This window comes from Micropterus salmoides, unplaced genomic scaffold, assembly GCF_014851395.1.
Source record: "Micropterus salmoides isolate LMB-PRFRI ecotype aquatic unplaced genomic scaffold, ASM1485139v1 Ms_hic_scaffold_6, whole genome shotgun sequence".
In the NCBI taxonomy this organism is placed as follows: Eukaryota; Metazoa; Chordata; class Actinopteri; order Centrarchiformes; family Centrarchidae; genus Micropterus; species Micropterus salmoides.
In genome coordinates, this window is record NW_024044348.1 from 33585775 (window position 1) to 33613460 (window position 27686).

The 27686-nt window shown below is 41.6% G+C and overlaps 1 protein-coding gene across 2 annotated transcripts; it reads left to right on the forward strand.

Annotated features, from left to right (window-relative positions):
- Positions 1-73: 73 nt before the first annotated feature.
- eprs1 (glutamyl-prolyl-tRNA synthetase 1) lies at positions 74-27428 on the forward strand. Of its 2 annotated transcripts, XM_038700615.1 has the most exons (35): positions 74-250; positions 2394-2478; positions 2633-2732; positions 2817-2970; positions 4401-4537; positions 5280-5356; positions 5459-5585; positions 5754-5946; positions 6045-6216; positions 6330-6563; positions 6773-6857; positions 7234-7293; positions 12889-12999; positions 14565-14701; positions 14787-14994; positions 15087-15199; positions 15339-15456; positions 17497-17646; positions 17753-17920; positions 18206-18445; positions 19797-20021; positions 20169-20399; positions 20482-20753; positions 22382-22433; positions 22532-22741; positions 22920-22992; positions 23166-23245; positions 23435-23536; positions 23725-23880; positions 24145-24342; positions 24622-24795; positions 25004-25164; positions 25990-26068; positions 26158-26222; positions 26339-27428. In XM_038700615.1, exons 1-35 carry the CDS (start codon positions 208-210, stop codon positions 26487-26489), a joined length of 4941 nt encoding a protein of 1646 aa, XP_038556543.1. In that variant the 5' UTR covers positions 74-207; the 3' UTR covers positions 26490-27428. The 2 variants fall into 2 exon arrangements, with proteins under 2 accessions (XP_038556543.1, XP_038556544.1); XM_038700616.1 differs by lacking the exon at positions 18206-18445 and having other exon boundaries at positions 75-250.
- The last annotated feature ends 258 nt before the right edge of the window (positions 27429-27686 follow it).

Consider the following 27686-nt stretch of genomic DNA (forward strand, 5'->3'; position numbering starts at 1 on the left):
CTGTACACTTGGTGGCAGCATTGCACCATCAAGTTGTTGGTAAGCAGTCACAGAAGCAGAAGAATTTGTACCCTTTCTCCTCACGCCTGCTCTGCTACCTCTGGTGTGCTTGTTGTGGAGAGTAGTCTTGGTTGCCTGTTGACGCCTGTTGGGTCTCCTAAACAGAAATAAGGCTTCACCACCTGTGTGGAAGAAGGATTGCACAGTATGGCGTTAAACCTCACCATCAACACAAGCAGTCCTCCTCTTGGTGAGTTGCAGCCCACGATGCCTGAATAAATACTTCCTCAGTGTGCAGGCACTTAGCTAGTGACAGCTGGCTAGCTAGCTGCTAGCACCGCTGCGTGTCACTCTAAAAGATGACACAAACTCCGTGTGATAGTCTTCTCTCCTTTTATTTGTTTGCTTATAGTCAAATGTAGCCACATTAAAAATATTGGTTTCATTTGGGTTTTATGGTTGATAATACAGACATGACGACAATTAGCATGATTAAAAGACAAAATTAAGTTACTCTTTTAAAATAAAAAATATGCCTAATTTGTTTCATGGAAACCAGTCGAATTTAATATAGCTGCGAACTAACTATCTGGCTTATTTTGCAAATAAGCAAAGTCTGTAACTTGAACTATAACGTTATATGAATTAAAATTGGTACGCCGGCATGTCCATATAAGTTCAAATGGGGCGTGTGTGGAGTTAGCTGACGGCACTAGCCAGCTAGCTAACTGTAGCACTGCTAACGTTTGCTAGCTTGTCGTCGTGGCACTCTAAACTACGGTACAACATGTGGGCATGTCGTTTAAATGTCCTGTTAATGAGAGCAGCTAGCTTCTTCTTTAACGTTACACCTCCACTTTACAACTCTCTCTGTGGGATGCCTATGAACATCGCTTCATTAAAATGCACAAAGTCTTTATGAACTTGGAAATGACACATAAAGGGACATAACAATATTATGGATTAACGTTACGTTTACATATGTAACGGTACATGTTGCTGAGATGTATTTATAACCTGACGTATTTTATCAAAATGTGATATAGTTCATTGTCTGGACGTGGGTTAGCGTGGCTAAACCGCGACATTGTGCGTTTGCAGTGAATACAGCAGGCTGATGCAATTACGCTGAAACGAGTGTTAAGTTAAATGGTTAGTGCTTAGTGCATATTCTAAAAGTGGTCTAGACTGTTGAGATGAAAGACACACCTGTGCATGAAACAAAGTAAGTCAGAAATGCTAAAAGTATGAGGAAAAAGAAAATCTGTTTACATACATCATCTCTTTGCCTATCCCAAACATTAGCCTACATCAGGGGAACATCATACACTTAAAGCCCGATATCTCTATTTTGTATTGAACAGTTTATTTTTTTAATAATGTGTTTGTGTTTGGCCTGCTAGTGTTTTGTTTTGAATCGAAACGGCGGCTGTTGCTCAGGTGGTAGAGCAGGTTTCCCACCAATTGAAAAATCAGTTGATCTGGTCTGCATGCTGAATACTAAAGCATACTAAACTCCAATAATATAATGTGTGGAATGTTAGTTTCCATTTCTGGTGAGCAGCTGGCACCTTAGAAGAAGATATACTTTATTTTAGCCTCTATAAGATATACTTTATTAGCCTCTGATCAGTGTAAGAATATGTGTGAATGGCTGAATGTAAAATAGTGTAAAAGCACTTTGAGTGTGAAGAAAAAATGTTTGCCACACTGGTGGCCACGCACACACACGCTGACAGCAGGCGGGAGGCTGACAGTCGACAGGTCTAACGGACTGTGGCTGCCCTGCGACAGGCTCAACTTTTATATTCTCCTTCGACAAAAGTCTGGATGTCATATTTGATTACTAGTGTAATCGCCACAATGTCTTCTTGTTTACAGTGTGGTTGGTCAAGACAATAGGCTTCATGAATGGACCAATGAGCAAGCACTATGTGCAGGTAGTGCTCATGGGAGTTGTAGTTTCATGTTGTCACATTGCAATTAGTTTATTGTTTCAGGTGCTCGTTGACAAAAGCACAATTTTTCAACACGCCTAAATGGCTAGCGGGAGTGACTGTTACCTGCCACGGCTGGGTTGGCGGCTGGTGTTAATGTAAAGCCCTGCTTGTAACATTCTGGCTGTCCACATTATTTCACCAGCTAACATGATCCATATTACTATTCTGTGTACCACCAGAGTTATGTCAACGTGTTGATTTTAGCCTGCAAGAAATGATGTAACGGTACAAAGCAAACATGGAGCGATGTGTTTACACTAGCTTATACTATGTAAGGCAGTGGCACCCAGCCAATGTTAGCACAGATCTGCCACTGTTTGCTTCATAATGTTCAATTTAGATTTAAGCCATGTTAACCCTGACTCACAGCAAATGTTCTCGTCTGTCCTGCAGGGGCGCTCCTGGCAGCAGAGCACGTGAAGGCCAGTGTGCAGGTATCAGTGGAGGAAGGCAAAGACACCCAGCTTCATGTCTCAGAGTAGGTGACATTATTTTTATCAAATTTGCTGAATGAGTTTAAACGGCATCCTGTAGAAAATTTTATGTGAAGTTCTCTACAGTGCAATTTGTTGCTTTCATGTTTCCATTATTTCTCATTTATCTCAAGTCTGTATTCTCTTTCCTTCCCTCAGTGCGCTCAAGTTCAATGATGTCAACTCTATCTGTCGGTACTTGGCTCGAGTGGCTCCTGCTCTCGGCCTCTATGGAGCCAACATGATGGAGCAGACTGAGGTGTGGGTTTGTGTTCAGACTTTATTTTTGTAACAGCTTGGGGTTCTTTTTTCCTATTTGAGACGCTGCGTCTGGTATTTGCAGGTTGACCACTGGTTGGAGTTCAGTGCTCGCCGTCTGTGTGGTCAGCCTTTGACTGCAGCACTGGGTGAACTGGATAAGGCTCTTTCCTTGCGCACCTTCCTGGTTGGACATGCCCTTACCCTGGCTGACCTTTCTGTCTGGGCTGCCCTCAAAGGTCAGTACAATCCAGTATGGCTCTGTTTTCGCTGCATAGTTTTTTTGCTTATGACTGTATATTTTATTTTCTATTTTGTACACACTGCACTGTCGCTCGTACAGTATGATCAACAAACACTTTACAAATTTGCTTTTCACCCGGACCAACTTACAAAACCGTACACCTAAATCAGAGAAGTTTGAAAAAAACGTCTGACCCCGATTTTGTTTTAAAACTCAAGGGTAAAGTTTTACAGCGGACATTCACATTTGGCTTCCTGATTGGGTCATTGCAGAGACGGAGGGGAAGGAGTTATCCCGGCTAGTGAAATCTTTCCTTTCCTGCAGAACTTTAGAATCTTGTAGAAACTTTGTCCACAAAATGTTTCCCACAAGAATCCTCAATCCATAATGCAGCTGAACAAGAGAAACTTCAGATTCCAATAATTCGGTTGGGAAGTCCTGAATTGTTCTCTGGAATTTTTCGCAGTTCAAATTCCAAACTCTTCAGCTGTTGGTCCAGTGCTGTGATGATCTTATACCGATCTTGGTGCCTTGAGATCTGCCGTGGAATAATCTGCAATCTTTCTTTTAATCATTATTCATTTGGACAAGTTGGAGTCAGACCACCACAGCTCTGACCCCAGAGACATGTTGTGTGGACTGCGACACATCAAACAAAAAAGGAAGAAATAATCCAGCCAGTCGCCTCTCTCCCAGACGAGCTCAGCACTTTTTATACACGCTTTAAGGAAAAGGGCAGAACGCACATTTGAGGATGCTGTTTGTGTACAACAGCTCAGCATTCAACACTGTTGTCCTCACGAAGCTTGTTCCCAAGCTCAGGATCCTGGGTCCAAATGGCTCTCTCTGCATCTGGATCCTGGACATCCTGAAGAGCAAACCTCATGTGGTGAGAATGCGCAATCTCAAATCCTCTGCATTTACTCTGGAGCCCCCCCAGGCCTGCGTACTCTGCCCCGTCCTGTACTTCTTTCTTACGTAAGACTGTGTGGTCACACACAGCTCCAACTTCATCAAGTTTGCGGACGACAACACCATCCTGGCTCTAAGTGTGTGCTAAAACTGTTCTCCTGAACTTTTACAGATGCACCATTGAAAGCAGGCCATGGTCTGTTCACAATGCTGCAGTCTGGCAGTGGTTACTGGCACCAGGTCACACTCCGCAGACCATACAGCTTCTCAACTGGGAACACTGATAGATTCAAAAAAATTATTTGCATATTTTAAGTGTCCCCTTTCATAGGCACAATCACACTATTATTTATATTATTTAATTTTGTCTGCTCACACTGACCATACTCCCATCTATACATTCTGTAATGAGTAGGAATGCAATATCACAAGATTTTCTCTGGACTGAATGATAAACAAATGAAATTACTACACTGAAATGCAGCACAACAGGTTGTGGTTGTTTCTCTGCAGGTGATGAGGAGTGGCCAAACCATGGCAAATCCTTCTCCCATGTCAGTCGATGGTTCTCTTTCCTGAGCTCACAGGTTCCCTTCACTGCAGTGGGCGACAAGTACACCAGCAAGACACCTCCAATGGGCAAGTCCAATGTAAGTGCAATTTTAGATGCTAAACAGTGATTTGAGATTTTATTCTTAAAACATCTGCGGAAAAAGATCATCGATGTGTATCAAGACAGGGCTGACCTAGAACGTTCATGCTCAGTGTACTGAAAAAAGAAAAGTAAAAATAATTGTTAGTGTGAAAAGTATTTTATATGGTAACAAAAACAACAGAAGTTGTTGCCCTGTATAGAAACTAAACTGACTACATTTTCATTAAAAAAAAAACACACCTCAGTCTTCACAGACTCATTTGTTGGTTATGTTTGTGCATAATTTAGGTTTGTGCCGAATGGGGATTGGATCGGCTATCGACAATTTAAAAGATGATAAACAATTTGTTTTTCATGCGCTGATATTAAGGCAATTTTAACTTACTCATGATCAGAACTAAGATGACATAAAAACAATCTCCAGAATCTGCACCCCACTGCAGTATTTCCCATTCATTGATGGCGACATGACAAGCCCCAATCTCAACGCTAACTGCCACATACTGAATACTGTTTAATATGAGTAAAATAATAATTCATTGTGGAGCTGCATGCAGAGCATTGATTCACTCAGCAACTTTAGAATACAGCTGGGTTGTCGCGGTTAGCACGCTGTACCTAGCTGCAGCTGAGAAGATCGTCCAAGCCTAGTGTAGTTTTGTTTTACCTAACTGTGGGGAGGAAAAAAGGGACAAAATAACTATGAAACAAATGCAGCTGTTTTGTTGTATTCCAAGGATGTTGGCAAGTTTGTGGAATTGCCAGGAGCTGAGATGGGCAAGGTGGTGGTTCGATTCCCTCCTGAGGCCAGTGGGTAAGGTTTGATGTGAAGTTTAGGAGATGTTAAGATTATACATGGTCATTTGATTCCTAAGTGTGCAGTGGGAGACCATTTTTTCTGTATCTCTTTGGCCAGATACCTACATATTGGCCACGCCAAGGCTGCTCTGCTTAACCAACACTACCAGGTCACACTCAAAGGCAAGCTCATCATGCGCTTCGACGACACCAACCCCGAGAAAGAAAAGGAGGACTTTGAGAAGGTGAAACATTCAGATCTCTAAGCAAATGGGGAAAAATGCAGTTGTAAAAATTGTGAATTAATCATTATAACCAAACTACTTTAAGAAATCACAAAAGTCTTTTTGTTATTCAGGTGGGGGGGGGCAAAATGGCTGCTCATATTTCTGCATGTCTTTATTTCTTCTCAGGTGATCCTGGAAGATGTTGCCATGCTCCAGATCCATCCAGACCAGTTCACCTACACCAGTGACCATTTCCCCACCATAATGAAGTTTGCTGATCAGCTGCTTTCCGAGGGCAAGGCCTACATCGACAACACGCCTCCTGAGCAGATGAAGCAGGAGAGGGAGCAGCGCATTGAGTCCAAATGCAGAAATAACAGTACGGCTGGGGAAACATTACATGATTGCCAGTCATAGGGACTGTTGAAACTAATGTGCTACAAGCTACAACATGCACCTTGTCTCTCACCCTTTTAGCGGTGGAACAAAACATGAAGATGTGGTCGGAGATGAAAGCTGGGACAGAGTTTGGTCAGACCTGCTGCATGAGGGCCAAGATTGACATGAACTCCAACAACGGCTGCTTGAGAGACCCCACCCTCTTCCGTTGCAAAAACGCTTCCCACCCTCGCACCGGAAACACCTACAAGTACTTTACTTTAATACATCCAGGGATGGAAAACTAGCTTACTGGAGTATTTGCATCAGACATTGGTCATATTTAAATATTCTAACAATGTTTATTGTCCTGTCTTCTTCCAGAGTCTACCCAACATACGACTTTGCCTGTCCCATCGTGGACAGTTTAGAGGGTGTGACCCATGCTCTTAGGACCACTGAGTACCACGATCGTGACGAGCAGTTCTACTGGATAATCGACGCTCTGCGCCTCAGGAAGCCCTACATCTGGGAGTATGCCCGGCTCAACCTCAACAACACAGTGCTGTCCAAGAGGAAGCTCACCTGGTTTGTCGACCAGGGATACGTTGATGGATGGTACGTGTAGTTTGATTTATCTGCTGACCAATGCTTAGCAGTGTGGCTTTTAGGAATGTAATTCACTACTTTTTTGTGGTCTCTCACAGCCCTCTTCCTCCCTGTGTGTCCCAATTCCACCAGTATTGATTCCATTCTTCTCTCTACCTTTACTGTCTTTCCTTTCTATCCCCATATTCTCTTTTGACTTTTCTCATCTCGTCCTCCAGGGATGACCCTCGCTTCCCCACTGTCAGAGGAGTCCTGAGGAGAGGAATGACCGTTGAGGGTCTGAAACAGTTCATCGCAGCCCAGGTATGTCTGTTGTAGTTGGAGGTGGTCAGGGAATACCTCTTTAAAACAAAGATGGTGATTGATGATTGGAGATAAAGAATATGGGAAACATTCTTATCTTTCTGCCAGACTAGAGAAAATTTAGCAAGTTGTGTCCTGAAAAGGCATTAAAATATTTTTTTATTTGTTTTCATTGTCACACAAACTTAAATTGTTTTAGTATATTTTGAATGTGTGCAGAATGCCACAGTCTTCTGCACTAATAAGGCGTCCTTAAAAAAGATGAATTGTCAAATGTCAAAATCAAGGAATTTATAACTTCCCTATTGTATTCGTGGAGTGCATAAGGCTTTTGTGTTTGTTTAAATGTTTTTTTCTTTTATCCGACTCCTTCCAGGGTGGATCAAGGTCAGTGGTGAACATGGAGTGGGACAAGATCTGGGCTTTTAATAAGAAGGTACATTTTCCTCCATTTTTATCTCATTTCTCATTTCATTGTCTGAACCTTGCTTTATTACTTACATTGTGATAAAAAGGATTCTGACGTTTGAATTAGCTGCACTTTTAGTAGGGCTGAACGATTTTGGGGGGAAAAAAATAAAAACTTTCTGACAGATAGTGCGATTATGACTCGATTTGCATTTTTTTTTTTTTTGTTTAAGTTTAGCTAAAGTTCAGTATTCACTGCTAGTCTATTTTTGACGGAAGCCACATCAAGCAGCACAGAGCAGATGAACCGGGCAGGAAGTCAGACACAGAACAGCAAAGAGAATCCGGTCGATTTTCAAAATAAAACACTCTGTGGAGACTCGAGGTCGTCTATCAACAATAAACACATTTAAAACAGACAAAAAAAGAAACAATGTAACTACGTAGCCTACGTAACCACGCTAGAAGCACAAAAATCAAGGACAACTGAACAAGTCAACAAAATCTGAACAAGTCAGCAAAGTCAGGCAGGCCAAACTATTCACAACTAGCTAATCACGTTGATTCAAATCGTAATTTCCATTTGAAAACAATTAATCGTTCAGCCCTAAGTTTTAGTACAGTCAGCATTGTCCTTCTGTAGTAGACCACTGACTGGGTGAAATTCTAAATTAAACAATCAGACAATTTACAGCTTGTAAGATTCAAGGGCTAATTTTAAGTTTGTTTGACCTAGTTTGCATGTTAGACAAAGAGGGGATATAATAAATGACTATGACACAAACCTTACAGTCTCAGTTCTATAATTGACAATGGTTCAGAGAATTGCCCACTGGTTCACTGCTGGCATGGCTTCTTTGTGCTTTGCTGTTCTCACTCTGTTAAATGCTTTCATTTGCTACCTGGTTTCCAGCCTCATTACCCCCCCCCCCCCCCCCCCCCCCCCCCCCCCGCCGCTCTACATATTGCCCCCAATAACCTGGGAAGACTCAAAAAACAAACCAGCTCCTTCATTTCATGTCCCACATTTGTTTTTTACCGTTTTCATCTGTGTTGCTTCCTCTGTGTGGTTTTCCTTGCTGGCACTTGCTGCTTCATCCCCAAGTACAGTAGAAGGTAATACTTTATACATTAACAAAGAGTGAAGAAATGTTATAGAAGTGGTTCGACGAAATGCCTATATGAAAATAGGGAAAGAAGACATTAGTTAGTTTCAGATCTTAGTTTGAATATCTTTTTGATACAATTGAAAGGCTAGTCTGGCATCACTCCTGATTGGTGGAGTTAAAGACCGGTTGTAAGGATGCAGCTAACAAAGGTTGGGATGACATTTTGCGTCAGGTTGAGATTAAGAAGCAAGCAGCTGTTTCGGTTTTTGCCAAGGGCTTCATACGCATGGATAGGGCTGTCGTGGTGAAGTAACCCCCCTCCCCCTCCCGGCAATATGTTAGTAGAATCACATTCTCTGACGGCTCTTTCAGAGACATGTCAAGCAGGCTACAGACTCTTTTAATTCTGTTGTTTAGAATTTTTTAAAGTAAAAGCTCAGTTCAACTCCAAATACAATGAATGAAATACAGTAAACAAGCTTCTCGTGCTTTTATTTTGTAGGCAAAACCACTAAAGAGGAAGTGATTATGTGAGTAACTGTTGCTGCCCTGACTGAGATCTATTTTAGTAACGCTATCAAAGTATTTATTTATATTTTTTGCTGCTTTTAAAGCACCATAATCTGACAGCGGGTCAGATATTATTACTGGCGGGCAGTTTTGGCAAGGATACATAATCACAGACAATTAATGAGTTCCCCTTGTCAGTGTTTGTATAAACTTTAATGTGTGGTTTACACTGAATGGACTGTGGTGCAGAAACAGTGACAGTATTTCACACTCTTGGCTTACATTTTCCATGTTGTCTGTCAGTGGCCAAGTCACAATAACATATGGTTTTACTGAATAATTAAGTAAATATAATGTCTTAATAAATATACCTAAAGAAAATAGAAACTAGATGCCACTAAATCTTACACACTGAACCTTTAAATGGGGTTATGGACGTTCTTCACAATTGTTTGTTTTAGATGTTCCAATATTTAGTTAAATGGCTCAGTGAACACGGTTGTACACGTGTTATTAGTTCAGCATCATACAGGAATAACAAAACAAATGAAAGATAACTAACGTATACTCTGGTTCCTACTGTGGTTCCTAAAACCAGTTCCATCTTTACTTTCTAGCCGTGATCCAGAACTACATGCCTTAGTCTACCTAAGACACATGTCGATATTAACTGGGAAGTTCTACTGATTTCATTAGACTTCTTAAGTGCAAACAGCCATGTACATATAACTCACCAAACTGCTTTACTTTATGTAAATCTTCATGTTTTGTATCTGTGTAGCTAATAAATGGACAGTTTGCTTAGTTGTGCCCCACACAGGTGACTACTGACACAGGTGTAAATAGCAACAAGTGAATTTAATTACGTTTTGTGGTGACAATATGTTAACACCGAAAACTTTAACAAATCATAATTTACTTTTGTTTTGATATTCACAGCTCAAGCGGAAGCAGGTTTAAAGTCAGTAGTCCTTGCAATGTTAAGCTAATGTTAGTAACATTTGAAGCCAGATGTCTATCGATTAGGGTTGGCAAGGTCTACAAAATTTCCATCGGATGATATCTACAATGAAATATTGGGATGGATGATGTTATCGGGTGCGTGGGCGTGCAGGGGGGGCAGCAGTCGTCTTCTGTGCATGTGTTCTCGCACAGACTTCACTTGGAGGAAAAAAAAATTGGTAGACTATTAGCTTGTGTTACAAGTCACGGTGGATATTTTACACACAGACCAGGTAAAGCAACAGTGTGCAGATGTTTCATTTATTTCATAGGCTATGTCATTAATAAGCCGATGTGCGGCTCACCTGCTGCCGTGAAACGTATCGAGGAAAAAAGATGAGTTCTCAGTCTTTTAGGCGACTTTATAAAACATACTGCTGATGGAGAAAAAATGGAGCAGACTGGGGGAGAGAGACAGAGAGAGGCGGGGCCAACCGGGGTGTTTACCTTAGGTATAGGTGAGTGTGTGGGAGAAGAGAATTCCAAGGCAGGTGCAAAGCATACTTACAATAATTAGAATGTTCGTGGTCATTAAAACCTGCTTTCACAGGGTGGTATAATGTGAACATTTGAGATTTTTTTTTTTGCTGGGGGGTTACAATCATGATGCGGGTTCAACGTCGTAATGTCTGTCAGCCATCGCCGATGTACGATGGCATCATCTATTGGCCCAACCCTACTATCGGTAGCACCTTTTATGTTAGATTTCACTACATTCCCATATTATCCGATATTTCAGTCCCATTTTATTCAGTTGGAAAATAGAAAAAGTACAGATTCTAAATATTCATTAGTTGACTAGTTTACAGAATTTTGTTTTTGTCATTTATTTATCTAATTAATTTGTATTTTAGTTGTCCATTTCTGTAATTAGCCTTGGGATTCCTTAGCCTGGTGGATATGTTGCTGATAAGGGGAACCACTAGATAACAGACTAGCATCCTTGAAGAAGTTTAGCATGATGTTCCATACTAGAGTAAATATTTGGGCTTTGCTGGAGGTGGAAATAAAATAGACAAAAACAGGAAGGTGTAGCAGTTGTATTGAGGACAAAGCAGAGAGGGAAAACTATGTAAACAGTCCATTCTGTGTAAATGTGTCTCTTCCTCTTTCCTCTCTCTCTTCCTCCCTCCTTGTATCTGACATTAAACAGCATCTCACTCTTCTGTTTCCAAGCTGCCAATTAGCTGTCTGAAGGTACTCCTCCCCCTCTTGCTCATTTCCACACACTCCCTCCCTGCTTTCATCATGGGCTGGTTTATCTGAAAATCCACCAACAGCCCTCACTATTTTACCAGCCAAACAGATGTTCAGAGTGTGTATGGTGTATCCTAATCACGTTTGCTTACATGTCAAAGAACTAAAAGTATTAAAAAGCAAAAGGCAGCAGAGTTGTGTAGTAGTAGGTCAGAGAGACATGTCCATTAGCAAGATGCTGACTCTACCAGCTCCCAGGTGCTATTTTAAAGCTGATCTCTGACCTAATTGTGGAGAATGCAGTAGAGGATTTAATGAGAGGATTTAATGAAGTGGTTGGTAAACTCGTTATTTTGGGTTGAAATCTGTACAGCTTTGAATTTCCCCTCTTTGTGAAAGCTCAAAATTAGTAATATGATGAAACTATCAGTGTTACTCTCTTGCACACCATGTTTTTTTTTCTTTACCCGTTTGTTGCTTTTATCACTTACCATTCTCCATCCCCACTGATTTTAAAGCGATTATGATCAAAATTGAAGTAAATGTAGTGAACAGATTGCTGTGTTCTGTCAAACTGTGCCAAAAAACACGAGACATTTTGGTGGGTTCAGATTTGTATGGTCATATTTTAACTAACAAAACTAATGCAGTATTAAAAAGTAAAAAAACTTACAAGATATCACAATAGCGTGACAATACAGGAAATGCAATTTTCTTATACCAAACAACAAACCAGTTATGGGAATAATTTGGACTACAGTGAAACAGCATTGCCTTACTTACAGTACACAAGATGCTCTGCCCTGCAGCCCTTCTGTGATTTAGACAGATTTTAGAACCAGTCAGGAGTGAGATGGTTAGATTTAGTAGGATTTATCTCTACAACACAGACTGGTTGCATAAACTGCAAAAACATTTTTAAAGGTCAGACAGTACTTCATGAAGATGTTCGTATCCAGTGTTGAATCATGTCTTCCTCTCCATCTATTCCTTTCATTTAGTCCATTGCAGCAGTTGAGACATTTCCTCTTCATTTATCGACTATAGCCCATTTAATTGAACATGTTTGTTTATTTATGTGAGATTCAAAAGTGCTTCACACAATTTTCCTAAATCACCAACATTACATTCACAAGTTTAGTTAGTTAAATTTGCTAATTCTGGTCCAATAATCTGTCAAGAACACAAATATTTAAAGTTTGACGCTATAAGACCTGTGGGTTAATAAACCAATTTTTTTTTTTTTTCTGAAACAGCATGCATACAATCTTGAGAATGATCGACTAGTTCCCAGCGACAATTACACAACAGAGAGTATTTCTGATTGAAATGCCCATCCTTAGTAAGAACTAGAGACTATTTGTGTTGCCACTGGGGCCTGCAAACCAAAAATGTCTACCACTACTGTACTGTGAAGTGGTGTGTGTATTCACCAACACTTCCTTGTGATCTCGGCTGGTAAAATAGTGAAAGTGGATTGTGACTGAATTAGCAGCCGTTTGTATACAATCACGCTTCTCTCATGAAAACACTTTATCCACTTGTCTTTCTCCTTGTGTGTCTTACTTTCTTCATTTGTACTTACTGAGCTGGGGTATTTTAGTATCACATTGTTATTTGTGCTTTGTTTTCAAAGAAAACAGTTTTTGAATAAAGTTGCATCATTTTCTGTTTTGTCTTTTCATTACTCAGCATTTTGTTGTTATAAAGCCCCTTGTCGGCCGTTTCCTTTACTGACCTGTGTGTGTGTGTGTGTGTGTGTGTGTGTGTGTATATGTCTGTCTTTGTTTGTGTGTGTGTGTTAGGTTATTGACCCGGTAGCTCCCAGGTACACGGCTCTGTCCAGCTCCTATGTGGTTCCTGTTTCCGTCCCAGAGGCTACAGAGGAGATCAAGGAAGTGGCCAAACACCCTAAGGTTAGCCGTCTCATACACACAAACATGCGATATAATCAGCAGGCCTCAAACTTCTGATGTTTGTTTGTGCCTGAAGTAGATCTGATTGATGGAAACGTTGCCCAGCAGCAGTAAATAAAAACACACTGTGAGCAGATGCTAAATTTTTGCCATGACATCTCCTGTTTGGTCCAGCACCAAGTGTTTTTTGGATGTGGAAACTTCTTTCTCAATAACACTTTTTTTTTTTCTATTTGCATTACTTGTAGGACTTACATTAACTACTCTTGCGTGGTGCAGATATTTAGTACTGTGAAAATGGAGTGCCCTTGTACAACAGGCTGTGTTAAAGCACTAAGTTAACAGGAGGCTGAAGATAAATTTCCACATTTCAAGAAGCACCTCACCTGTTATTATCTACACTAGGGGAGTGAATCTTTAGGCACCTCACAATTCAATTCGATTACGTTTTTGAGGGCTGCGATGCAAATACGAAACAATTATTGATGCATCTTGATTAATTTTTTTTTCCTATGTGATATCGGGATAATTACTAAGAATTGAATTTGCCCATTAAAATCCAAAAGAAACGTCTCCTAAATTGCTTGAAAGGACTACTTTGCATCCCTAATTTACTTTACTAGGCTCCGCTCCTCCTAGTCAGCACCATCCTTTATTTAACAACCAGCTTTCAGACTCCGCTGAAAAATGAAATATAATTTAACTGTCAGGATGTAACATACAGTATATGTACAGGACACAGCTGTACACCAGTTTAGTCTTTGCTTCTATCTGATCTTCCCAACCCTGGTAGGTAGGTAGTAATGACACGCAACTAATTAATAGTACTTCGTTACTAATTTAGCTAATTTTAACTTAGATAGCAGCCAAAACACATGCTGCACAGGGATCACTCACGCTAACCGGTATCACTCAGTAGTTGGGGGAAACAACAGACTTTATTAACGGTCACACTGTGACCTACACGTACATTTACTGGCTGATAACGTATTAAGTAACTTAAATATTTTCCTTCACTAACTTTCACCATCTGATTAGCTCGCCCACTCCCTCGCTACACACACAGGGAGGCAGCCCAGCGGTGTTCCCCACTGTTTACATGTGTTACGGTACTCGCACATTGTGCGAGCGAAACTCAGTTGCTACGCATTCATATTAATAAGCGTGTCATTCATTCAGCAGTGCCGCAATGCATCGAATACAGCGGGGACACTGGTCTCTGTTATGTGCGCACCACAGATGCTGCACGGACGCACTTCAGAGAGTTCCACCTTTTGTGTTCTGTGAACATTACGTTATCAATTAACACTTAGAAGATTCTGAATTGATTAACAAATGTCAAAAATTGATTATCTATGTCCGCATCGCGATGCATCTAAGAATCAATTGTTTTTCTCCCACCCCTAATCTACACATGATTTGAATAGTGATTCAGTTCAGTGGTTGTTGGTTACAAATAACACTGAGCTAATTGTTGGACTCATGGAGCTTTTAGAGGTCATTGTTCTTGCCCTGTTTGGTACCTCAGTTGTGACCAAGTACATATATTTTCTATGTCCCTCCAGAACACAGAGGTGGGCATGAAGAAGGTTTGGTACGGACCTCGAGTTCTGGTTGAAGGAGCCGATGCTGAGACTTTCACAGAGGGAGAGATGGTAACCTTCATCAACTGGGGCAACCTCATCATCACCAAGATCAACAGGTATGTAGGATCACTGCTCAGCTAATCCACATTGTTGTTGTCGTTAAGGTAATGATTTTCTCACCCTTTCCCGCTACTCACTCAGAGGGCCTGATGCTAAGGTTGTGTCCATGGAGGCTCGACTAAACCTGGAGAACAAGGACTACAAGAAGACAACAAAGATCACATGGCTGGCTGAAACAGCCAGCGCCCCACTGCTGCCCACCATCTGCGTCACCTACCACCCACTCATCACCAAAGCCGTCATCACCAAAGACGACGACTTCAAGGAGTACATTAACAAGAACAGCAAGGTATGTTCCTAATTTCACGGTGGGTGTGTGTGACATTTGTGGTGGTCATTTTTTTTTATCTTTTGCTGACTCTCTCATTCTCACTCTCTCAGGTGGAGGAGAAGATGCTTGGAGATCCCTGTCTGAAGAGCCTGAAGAAAGGTGACATCATCCAGCTCCAGCGACGGGGCTTCTACATCTGCGACCAGCCTTATGAGCCAGTCAGGTGAGATGTTTGAACCACCCCAGTTCACTGAGATCACCAAACACAACATGTGGCTTTGCCCAGTACTATCACAGTCTTCTCCTGTCAAACTATGTTGATCGTCCCACTGTCTGTGTCTAACTGCGGTTAACAACTACAGTCCTAACAGCTGTAAGGAGAGTCCCTGTGTCCTGCTCTACATTCCTGATGGACACGTCAAGGAGATGCCGACTGCTGGATCCAAGGACAAGAGCAAGACCAAGGCCTCCAAAAACACAGTGAGTGCTTTTGAAGAAACCCCCCATCCAGAAGTTTGTAGCATACCTTGTAACTGTAAATAAGTAAAGTTATGAATAATAATATTCGGAAATATTATTGTTCTAAGCACTCGTTTTGGGGCACCACCTGAATTTCCGTTCGCCCAAGGCCTTCAGGACGCCTTAGGTAATAATTACACAATTCTTTACTAATGATCAGCTAGTTAATAAATGCTTAATTATTTTAAATCAGTTTAATCAGTCAGTCAGTCTCAAATCAAAAGGTGAATTCTCTGTGCGGTGACCTGGAGCAGAACAGTACACATACACAGTTCCTGTGATTAGGGTGAAATTTATTAACTAACTAAAGTGAATACAAAGTGAGGTTAAATATATCGAAGATATAAAAACAATGACTAAACAACCAGGATGCAATCAATGAGATTGATAGAGTTCAATGTGAATACGTAGGTCTATTGTGGGAAAGAATTTGATTCTAAGGGAATAAGAGACGAATGGACGCAAGTTATGATCGTAACTTTTAAGTTAAATTTGGCTAGGAGGTTTAGGCTAAAGGATTACAGCTAAAGGCCAAAAGATTAAAAGCTAGAGGACATCAACTTGGCCACAAAATGCAGGATTTTGGTTTTGGTGTTGTTTATCCCAGTTAAGTTTATCGAAGTTAATTCGATTGAAACAAAGCTTAAAAGAAACTTAATTGTTTCTGAATTCAAAGGTGCGTGACTAAAACGGTCTGATAACTTTAACAAAACAAAAGAAAAGGTAAATTCACCGAGACCTGTGAATATGGTCAAGTAAGCTGCTGTGAGACAGAAGAAAATTTAAGTGTCTCGGAGATCTTTCCGGACCGAACTCTTGATTTCTGGCATTGCTAGGAGCGACACGCCTGGGGAGCAGGCGCAAGGAGCAGAGATCGGAGCATAAGAGAAAGAGAGAGCTCAAGGCGCTGTGTTTTTGTTACCTGGGGCATGTCCCCAGAGGGAGGGCTTTCAGGTCTTCTCTGAGATTCTGTCAACTTTTAATATGGTCTTAAACCATATTTGCACGTGTTTTATATCAAATACCTTTCCACAATCAACTCTTAAATGTCATAAACAGCCATACAGTTCTGAGTTTTAAGTATTTGATAAAAGGAAAGGAAAAGTTATTGTGAATCGTCCATAACAATTAGAAAGAAAGTCGTTTACCTGAGGTGCAGTGTGGGAGAAGAGAATTACTAGGCATGTGCAAAGCATACTTAAAAACAATAAGAAGAATGTTCGTGGTCATTAAAACCTGCTTTCACAGGGTGTGAAAATTTGAGATTTTTTTTTGCTGGGAGGGTGGGGGTCTATCGGCCCAACCCTAGTTCAACTGGAAACCAGCACTTTTCCCCGCTCCTCAAATAAGCTTGTTAATTATTTTGACACAAGCACACTCTGATCTTTTGTTTCTGCTAGTTGTGGATATAAGTTGTGTGCTGATTTAAACTGATCTGCTCTTAGTTGGAGGAGATTTCCAGGCAAACAATGGAGACTGGGTATCCCTTCTATAATGGTGTTCAGGCTTTGGGTGGGTACAGTGAGGGGCAAACAACAGTATTCAAGCTGAAACAACAATGTATTGCGTGGTGCTTCACTCAAGGATTTTCAAAACGTGGGAGACCACAGACATAATGACAGATTTAAACAATTTGTAATATTTCAATCGTAAGAACTCGCACACGAGATGATTCAGTCAAGACGCAGGACCACACACTTTACTAAACAATTTTGAGTGGCAGGGGCTTGGAATCTTACGGGAGGCTGACTGTCACCTGTGTGTGTGCAATGCACGCAAAAAGACAAATACTGAAAGATGTCATGACTGGGAAGATGCATGGCTTAGACATTTTATAGCGCGAGCAAAAACACAACCTCTGGTGGTTAACACTTCCTCGTCAGCTCGCTCTCATTGGCTGTTGTCGGTTTCTGCGCAATATTCCATCGGTGGATAAACTGGTACCTGTCACTTTCTTGCTCTTCCTGTCCTTGTCTAAATCTGCCTTACTTCTCCCCTTAGCCTGCCACTCCTGCCAAGGCTGCCTCAACCTCATCCGGTGACTTATTCTCAAGCATTGTAGCACAAGGTGAAACTGTCCGCCAGCTAAAGACTGCCAAGGCTCCTAAAGACGAAGTGGACAAGGCAGTTCAGGAGCTGCTTTCTCTAAAGGTGCGTCAGCTGTTAACTATAAATCAATTAAACTAAATATAGACTCTAAATTAATCAATTGATTTGCAGTGCCATTCTCTCTCTCTCTCTCTTTCTCTCCCTGCAGGCACAGTTTAAGAAGCAGACAGGTATGGACTATAAGCCGGGCATGGAGCCTCCCACCTCTGCTCCAGCCCCACCCACCACATCAACAGACTCCACCTCCTGCCCGTTCACCCGTGTTTCCCAGCAAGGCGAGCTGGTCAGGAAACTGAAGGCGGAGCAGGCACCTAAGGTACCTGGGCATTTTTTTTTCAAATTACTAATCATGTCCTCATCATGTCCCAAGCCATCTGTCCGTCCGTTGATATTGCGTTGAGTGATTTGTCTTGGCATTTCTCGTGTCCCCATTCGTTGTCCGGCGAATTCACGCGACCAGAGTCGTTTGTGTAGTTGCTAGTCCCTGCACGTTTCCCAAATGATTTGTCCAGTCATCGCTCATGTCCCCATGTCATGTGCATGCCAGTCAAATTGATCCATATCTACATGCAACCATAAGCTGGTTTGTTGATGGTACCAGGACCAGATTGATGTAGCAGTGAAGCAGCTCCTCGCTCTCAAGGCGGAGTTTAAAAAGCTGACGGGTCAGGATTACAAACCAGGGATGGCCCCTCCCACTCTCGCCTCCTCTGCTCCTTCACCTCCGACCACCATCTCTTCTTCTTCCTCCTCCTCCTCCTCCTCTCCCTCAGGCCTGTATGAGCGCGTTGCACAACAGGGGGAGGTTGTGAGGAAACTGAAGTCTGAAAAGGCCCCCAAGGTATTCTGATGCAAGACTGTAGAGATGTAGTGATAGAAAAAAAATTAATAAATAATAATAAAATTATATAATAAATAAATAAATAAATATATATAATTAATAATAAAAAAAAAACAGCGCTTATAAAGGCGTTAAGTATAATTGTGAATATCAGCATAATACCACAAGTAGCCTTCAATTTTCACTATGACTAGATCACCATTTTAAAAAATTTATCGGCTACACATTTTTTTAGATGACTAAGACGCTAATAAATCAAAAGTTAAGTGATCACACTACAGACAAAATTTCAGTTGAAACTATCTGTCTCATGAGTTTACCGTTTAATATCAATGTCAGTGACCCCCAAATGTTGTCTCAGAGACTTTGAATGGACGTTTAGCTTGTTTTTTTTTTTTATTTTAGTGTTTGACTTTTGTGTCTGCGCTGTATGTGGCTAGATAAGAAGAGTAGTGAGAGAGAGTATGAGTGATTGGATCCTAAATGAACATATTGTTTTCTTAATTTGCTTGTATTTTATTCCTCTGTGCTTTTCTCAGTGAGAGTGTCACCTTCTTCTGTGCACCAATTGAGATTTAGCAACATTTTAGTCAGAATCTGATTACTGTTGGTCACACAATCTGATCAAATCATATCCTCCACACATACGTGAAGCAGGTTAGCTTTTGGGTCTCTGAGAGTTAAATTCTCATCAGGGGGTACGTAAAAGTTTTTTTTAGCTACGAATATTTCATGGTACAATATTGAAGATCAGAAGCCAGTTTGTAGGGGAAGCCAGCTGGACTGCTGAATGAGAATCACTGGTCTACACTTCCCCAACAACAACAACAACCTTTTTCTAAAGTCAAAATAACTTTTGACTTTCTGATTACACCAGCCACTGTGTCTATGCAATACACATTTTCATAGAGGTAAGGAATCAGGGTCACTTGCTTGTGTCTTGACTTCCCTAGATCAGACTTCTTCAGACATGTCTTACTAGAACATGTGTGAACAGGTGTTTAAAGGGGGCAGACTAATAACTTACAATGTACAAAATGCACAGTATCAACACTAGGGAATGTAGGTTGAAACAAGTTCTGGTGTGGGGCATCAACAGCAAGTCTAACCTCCTCTAAAAAGAGACGGCCCAAACACCAATGCTGATGAAAAGCTAAGCCTGGCCAATGATAGTGAAAATTAGCTAAGGTATATAATCTTATATGTGGTCAGTATCAAGATTTTCATATTTGTATGCATTGGCATATTAATATGTTTGCCCACTGTTAATGTTGATTATGCACATGTGCTGTTAGAGGATTATAAAAATGGCTATGAAGTGAGTCACAGTTTTCTTGTCCTCTGTACCCAGGACCAGGTTGATGCAGCAGTGAAGCAGCTGCTCGTCCTGAAGACGGAGTACAAACAGGCCACAGGCCAGGACTACAAGCCTGGAGCGGCTCCAGTTCAGAAAGCCCCCGCCGCTGCCCCGGTCCAGAACAAACCCAACCCTGCTCCTGCTGCCACCAACCTCTATGAGAGGGTTGCTGAGCAGGGAGAAGTGGTCAGGAAACTGAAGGTTGAAAAGGCCTCCAAGGTGAGATTTCATGGTCACAGCTGTTACTGCATATCCATCTGCTACCAGTGTTTCCCCTACCATCAGCAGCTTTATATTGTTGAGTAGTCCTGCAACTGTTGCTGCTGCCATAACTGAACGGTTCTGTTCTTGCTGGCTGTTCATCAGGATCAGATAGATGCTGCGGTGAAGCAGCTGTTGGCTCTGAAGGTGGAGTATAAACAGCAGACCGGACAGGATTACAAACCAGGATTACAAGCCCCGGGTAGCGCTGCCCAAACCAAGTCCAACTCTTGTGTGACCCAGTCCAATTCTTCCCCGGAGGCCCAGAAACTGTTCTCTCAGGTGGCCCAACAGGGAGAACTGGTGAGAAAGTTAAAGTCTGAGAAGGCCCCCAAGGTAAGGAACCAATCACAGGGTGGAATTAAATACACCTAGCACTGGAGAGGGGAAAAAAACTACAACTGTCCTTTCATTTCAGGACCAGGTGGATGAAGCCGTGAAGACTCTCCTGGACCTGAAGACCAAGTACAAGACACTTACTGGAGAGGAATACAAACCAGTGGCTGCTGCCGGAGCCGCTGGAGGAGAGGACAAAAACCGCAAGGAGAGGGAGAACAAGTCTGAGAAACAGGGTGGAGGAGGAGGAGGAGGAGGGAAGAAGGGAAAAGGAGACAAAACCAGTCAGGGCAAGGAGGCCTCAGGAGGAACAGGAGGCTCAGGAGAGGGTCAAGGACCTAAGAAACAAACACGGTGAGAGACTGGAAACAGATTAAAGGAGAGGTGAAGAAGTAGATCCAGACAACGATAAACCATCTTCATCTGGTTGCAGTTTGAAATGTTGCCAGCCAGCACAATGTTTAGTGACAAGTTTTTATCCGATTTAAGATAAAATGATAACCCTTTATTACAATAAATACTGTGAACATGATTATAAGGATATTGAGGAACAAAATGTTTTACTTTTTGCATCTAAAGTCAACTTTTCCACTTGGAACTCTTTCTTTCATTCTCTTGCTTTAAGTGCAGACTTGACCTCATACTACATGATTTTCAAAACCTCAGCGTATTTTCAGTTTTATTTTGGTGTCTCTAACTATAGTGACTGGTGGAAATATTTGTCCTCCCTCCCACCTGTGGAGCAAGGCTCTGCAGGCTGAACAAAAGTGTATGCACGTAGAATAGATGTATGGCGAGATTATATGGCAGTTACAGTTAGTCCTGCTGAAAATGATTTGCCTGAAATTGACTGGTAGCAGAGTAAAAACAATGTCTGAACCAATAAAAAGCCACAAACTGATCTGTTTTCTCGGAATTCTGTTTTGAGCACGTTATAAACGAGATGCTTCATTAGTAAAATGCATTGTGTTGTATGGAGGTGTTGGAATTGTTACCACAAAACACACAACATACAGTAACTGGCAGTTGATGGCTAGTTTCATTCAAACCATACATGCATTGTATATATTAGCCTTTAAATAAATACTGGAGCTTTGTGGGGACAGACTTGGATTTGTTACCAGGACACTGAAGATGGATCATCTGTAAGCTCAACCCACTGCTACTGTAGCTTAACGACTGAAGAGGGGGGGGGGGGGTTGTACTCAGATGGTGAGTTTTAAATGGTTGATGTGTTTTTCATTTGCTTGATCAGTGCTTGTGGTCTGCTGTCAGCCTCAAGGATGAAATTTGATCACTCTTTGATAGTGCTGCACTACTAATATATATATTATATAGACATTTATAATGCGCATGTTTATCTCTCCATAGTAAGAACAGAAATTTGGCACAGCAGTGTCCTTAAACCTTTTCATTCTGAAGACCTGCTAAAGTTAAAAAGGTTTTGATGCAAAAAGTACTGTTAAAAACTTTTGTTCCTCAGATAAAGACTAATAATCATGCTCATAATGTTGCCCCAATAACAGGGATTATGCTTTTGCCTTTACCGTGCAGCTCTGTCTGTTTTGTCAGTTAGCAGTAGGAAGCCTCACAGCAGCTGATGTGAGCTTTGAGTTGCATGGTTGGCTGGACTGGGAATGGCTGTGTGTTTGAATGCACTCCGGAGTAATCTTGTACCTGCACCTAGACTTACTAAGGAGGCCTGTCCTGACACATCGCCCTGCCACTGTGTTTGGGCAGTGTTCCATCACTACTGCCTTTTTTAATTTGACAAATAGTTCTTTCAGCCAGAAGATAATACAACAACTTGTAGAGAACACGATAATACAGTAAAACAGACGGTCTTTTTGAAATACAGTTTTGAATGTTTTTAATGCATTAAAATATGTGATTAACAAAATAAAAATTCCGTCACACACATTTACATTTAAAGTATCTTTAAGGTTTGCATCACACTAACTTAGTTGTCTGTCTCCTGACAGGTTGGGTTTGGAGGCCAAGAAAGAGGAGAACCTGGCTGACTGGTACTCTCAGGTGAGTTAAATTATAGTAACACTAAAAAAAGGTGAGTCTTTTCTGAAATTTCTTTTGAAAATTGCCCTTTCAATGCAACGTTGCTCCTTCCCCTCCAGGTCATCACTAAAGCAGAGATGATTGAGTACTATGATGTGAGCGGCTGCTACGTGTTGCGGCCCTGGTCCTTCTCCATCTGGGAGGCCATTAAAGACTTCTTTGATCGGGAGATTAAGAAACTGGGTGTGGAGAACTGCTACTTCCCCATGTTTGTCTCTCAGGCCGCCCTGGAGAAGGAGAAGTCCCACATTGAAGACTTTGCTCCGGAGGTAAAAAGGACCTGTTTTTTTGTTTTGTTTTTTTTATGTCGTCGTCCTCCCATGGACAAAGTAACGTCATGGAAGGAAAAGGCTTTGATTGCACCACTGAGGAAAATAACAAAACACAAAAATACCAGAACTATAAACATAAATAATCATATAATGGTTTTGATGTTGTCTTTGTCAGGTTGCCTGGGTAACCCGGTCAGGAAAGACTGAGCTGGCCGAGCCCATTGCTGTCAGACCCACCAGTGAGACAGGTCTGAACCACAACTTTTAGCAGACCAGTCTGTATATATTAACAGAGACGTGTATAAACCTTATTTAAACAGCTTTTTAAACATTTATCTTGTTCTTAGTGTAGCTGTTTGCGTGGTTTTGCTGATTTGTCGTGTGTGGTTATGAACCTGTGGTCTGTTTTGTTTTGCTTCAGTGATGTACCCTGCCTACGCAAAATGGGTCCAGTCCCACAGAGACCTGCCAATCAAACTCAACCAGTGGTGTAATGTCGTGGTCAGTATCCTCCTACAGTCACATCTACACCATCTTCATCTACAACTCCTGTTCCTTACCTCTTACTTGTGCATCTTTACTTTGTGATTACAAGCTTGTTAAAGACAGTTGGTACACAGAAGACTGGCCCCTCTCTGAAGTCATTTTTTTTTATTCTCATATCTTTCTCTCCCCCACTCCTCCCTCCAGAGATGGGAGTTTAAACACCCCCAGCCTTTCCTGAGGACAAGAGAGTTCCTGTGGCAGGAGGGACATACAGCCTTTGCCACCAAGGAAGAGGCAGCTGAGGAGGTAACAGCCCTGGCAACACTGGCTTACAACTACCGCAAGCACTCTTCTCTCCATTATGTTTAATGAAATACACTAGAATTGGTTTTGAAATGCATAATAGTGCAGTATAGTTATGGTACTAAAATGAGTATTGCTGTATTGTACAAAACAGTACGTTTTTGTGTGCTTTACACGTTATGTATTTGTAGGTGCTCCAGATCCTGGACCTTTATGCCAGGGTGTATGAAGAGCTGATGGCGATCCCTGTGGTGAAGGGGAGGAAGACGGAGAAGGAGAAGTTTGCAGGAGGAGATTACACCACCACTGTGGAGGCTTTCATCTCTGCCAGCGGCCGAGCCATTCAGGTACAGTAGTATACTGTATCACCTCACTTGATCCTCTCCTCCAATCACACTGAGCCAGCAGAATTTTACTTTTAATTCTTAAATCTCAACAACGGATTGGATGAGACACCAATGATGAGCTGCAGTGAAACAATGATTTATTATTCTCCTCTTTTTCACACTTCATCCACATACATTCTGATTGATTTGACTTTAGTGCAAATTGTTTTAAAAAAAAAACCCATGGAGTCATCCTACACTCTGCTTTGCTTTGTGTTTCCTCAGGGTGCTACGTCCCACCATCTTGGTCAGAACTTCTCCAAGATGTTTGAGATCGTGTTTGAGGATCCCAAGAGGCCGGGTGAGAAACAGCTGGCTTTCCAGAACTCCTGGGGAATCACAACCAGGACCATCGGGGTCCTCACCATGGTCCACGGAGACAACATGGGACTCGTACTGCCACCCAGGGTCGCCTGCCTGCAGGTACACAACACACACACACACACACACACACACACACACACACACACACAAAACTACAGTAGATATACTTGATGGATTATTTTTATTTTTCAATTAACAAATGTGTAACAATACACCCATTAAGCACAAGGCATCTGCTTTTTATTCTGTTCTTTTTATATGAAGAACAACTCCCCCCCCCCCACTAAAGTAAACGGCCGATCTATGATGAAGACTTCATACACGCAGGGGGAAAAAATGCATACACTAAATAATTAAAATGTCTCTTTGCTTTTCCAGGTTGTAATCATCCCATGTGGGATCACTGCATCCCTGCCAGAGCAGGACAAGGAGGCGGTGTTGACCCAGTGCTCTAAATACCTGAGCAAGCTGCTGGATGCTGGCGTCAGGGTGAAGACTGACCTCCGAGACAACTACTCCCCAGGGTGGAAATTCAACCACTGGGAACTCAAGGTCAGAAATAAAATGATGATGATAACAGTGGTGGTGGTAGTGAATTAAGTGTTTTACCTGAAGGCATAAATTCAACAATAAGAAACAGTTTAAAAAAAAAAAAAAAAAGAAGGTAAAAGTCAACAAGTCACAAAAGCTAAAATTTTTTTGAAAGCATTGATAATGACGGGAGCTGTTCTATCCGTGTCTGTCTGTGTCTATCATCCAGGGAGTTCCTATCCGTCTTGAAGTGGGTCCTAAAGATGTGAATCAGCATCAGTGTGTTGCAGTGAGGAGAGACTCTGGCGAAAAGGTGACAATTCCAGAGGCTGAGGTGGAGAAGAGGCTGGTCGCTATGTTGGAGGACATCCAGAACAACCTGTTCAAGAAGTAAGATGCAGCACCACACACCCGGGTCAGACTTACACTATACTTGGCTGGCACAGGGCTTTTTTATTATATCTTGACATATAAACAGTCAAATATAACTGACCACAGAAAAGGCATGTTTTTTTGTTGTTAGAGGATGGGGGGGAAATCTGCAGTGAAACCTGACCTGCCTGCTCTTAATCCCACCTAAAGAATTTGTGGGCGTTAGTGTCATCTGAAAGGAAAAGAAAAACACTGTCAGTCTCCTGTTCTCACCTCGGTCAGACCTTTACTCAAACACACAGATTACATAAACGTGCATACATGTAAATGAAAGCTGGAAGTTGTTTTCAGTGTAATAAAATACACTTGAATTTGAAATGTATGACATATCTGGTCATGTAACATAAAAATTGCTCAGTGCTTCTACTGTCACTACTTTAGGATAAGTGCACTGGTTGTAAAAGCACAAAAACACTGATACAGGTAGTATTACACATATTGCAGTACTGTGGTTTGCCTGGGTGTAAATTAGTGGCTATAATTTATATATTTTTAATGACAGTGTATCACATGATGTGTAATGTGAGTGGTCGTCGTAGTGATGTGAACTTGCAGAGAATTATCACCTGACTCTACAGCTCCCCCTCATAAAGCTTTATGGAGTTTCCGCTGATTGTTTATCTGTCTGGACCGCAGCTTTATGTTTTTTAGTTCTCCCTCTTTTTAGCACAGGCAGAAATTTCCTTCAGTAGTTCACACACCATTATGGCTAAATGAAAGATGCCTACATGGTGTTCCTAAACATACAAGAAATGTGTGATGAAAGTGTGTTGTGTTTGTCAGAGCTTCAAACGACCTGAAGAGTAACATGGTGGCTGCAGACACGATGGAACAGTTCCAGAAACACTTGGACCAGGGCAAGGTGAGTAAAAAACCCACACTAAGCACAAAACATTTCATTCTGTCCTCACCCGAGTAAAGGACTGATCATACATTTGTCTTGCTTGATAGATTGTCCAGATCCCGTTCTGTGGAGGAATTGAGTGCGAGGATTGGATCAAGAAAACCACTGCCAAGTACGTCCAACATGTCATTGTCTGACGTTATAGTTAGTGCTTTGCTGAACCTTTTGAGGAACACGTCATTATCTGTACACACGTGCTTATTGCATATGTGTATTTGATTCCTGTAGGGACCAGGACCTGGAGCCTGGAGCTCCGTCCATGGGAGCAAAGAGCCTTTGTATCCCCTTCTCTCCCCTGAAGACGCTGCAGCCTGGTCAGATGTGTGTCAGCGGCAAGGAGCCTGCCCAGTACTACACCCTGTTCGGTCGCAGCTACTAAAAACCTGCTCTTCTGGAGCATGAGGATGAACATCAGTCGAAAAGGGCTTTCCTACTTTGTCTCCTTCGTTTCTTCTTACCTGGTTTCTTGTAGGTGTCTAGGTTAAACAGGGGTATGGAGGGGACTGGACTGTGGGGTTTTAGAATGGGAATATGTTGTTTTTGTTTGTTTGTTGTTTTTTTTTAACATTGTTATAACACGTGAAAGAAATTGGAGGTGAGAGAAAAAGGTTGTAGCGCCTCTTCTCTCATTACTCTCTGAAGGTCATGAACACCAACTGTCCGTGAGTGGTTTGTATTAGGATGGGAAGTACCACCAGAAACCAGGCAAGTGTTAAATCTTTCTGGCAGGTTTGTCAACACGCAATGAGTCATCTTTTGGAGTTCTTTCAAAACATAGCAAGTAAAATGGTCAAAGCAGCTGGTCAGTTTTGGAAAACCACTTCTGAAGTGATATTTATTATAACTCTGCTTATCTAATATCTTATGTTACCAACTGTCAAGAAGAAAATCCATTTAAGTTGCTGTCAACATTTGTGAATGAGTGGGTTTGGTTCCTTTTGAAGTCTGGAAAAACTCTCAAAAACAAGTACTGATGAAAACATTTTTCTGACAAACATATTGTCTACTGCTGTCCGGGGGGAAAAAAGTACTCCTTGCCTGCCAGATGTCCCATCTCAGCCAAACGGTCTCAGGAACTCTGCAGGTATCCGGACCTGTAGTTGAGCTGTTTTTCCCACAGCTTTATCAGCCCTCCCTCTGACTGGTTACAGCATGTACAGTATGGTTCACAGCTAATACAAATTCCTCAGATCCACCAGACCAAATGATGGAAAGCTGTAATGAACTGTATATGGTTAATAGCCTTCTGAAGCTTCTCTCCCATTAAAGAATACAACACTCTACAAGTTGTCTAAAATAAAGCAATTTTGATGGCCAACTGTCCTGTATTGTTTTGGATTCTGGATAAAGAGTGGTGGAGATATTAAATTGGGGGATGAGTCATTACAGTGTTATTATATTGGGATGCATTAGATTGTGCAGATGTACCTAATAAACTGCTAACGGTGTGTATGTAGTGGAATGTGCAGGGTATTAACTGCACATTGTGCATTGGTTACATAATACAAAGTCCAAAAAACATAAAAATAAACACTTCCTGTTTGTATTTTCAAAATAAAATTGTTGGCAATGTGTG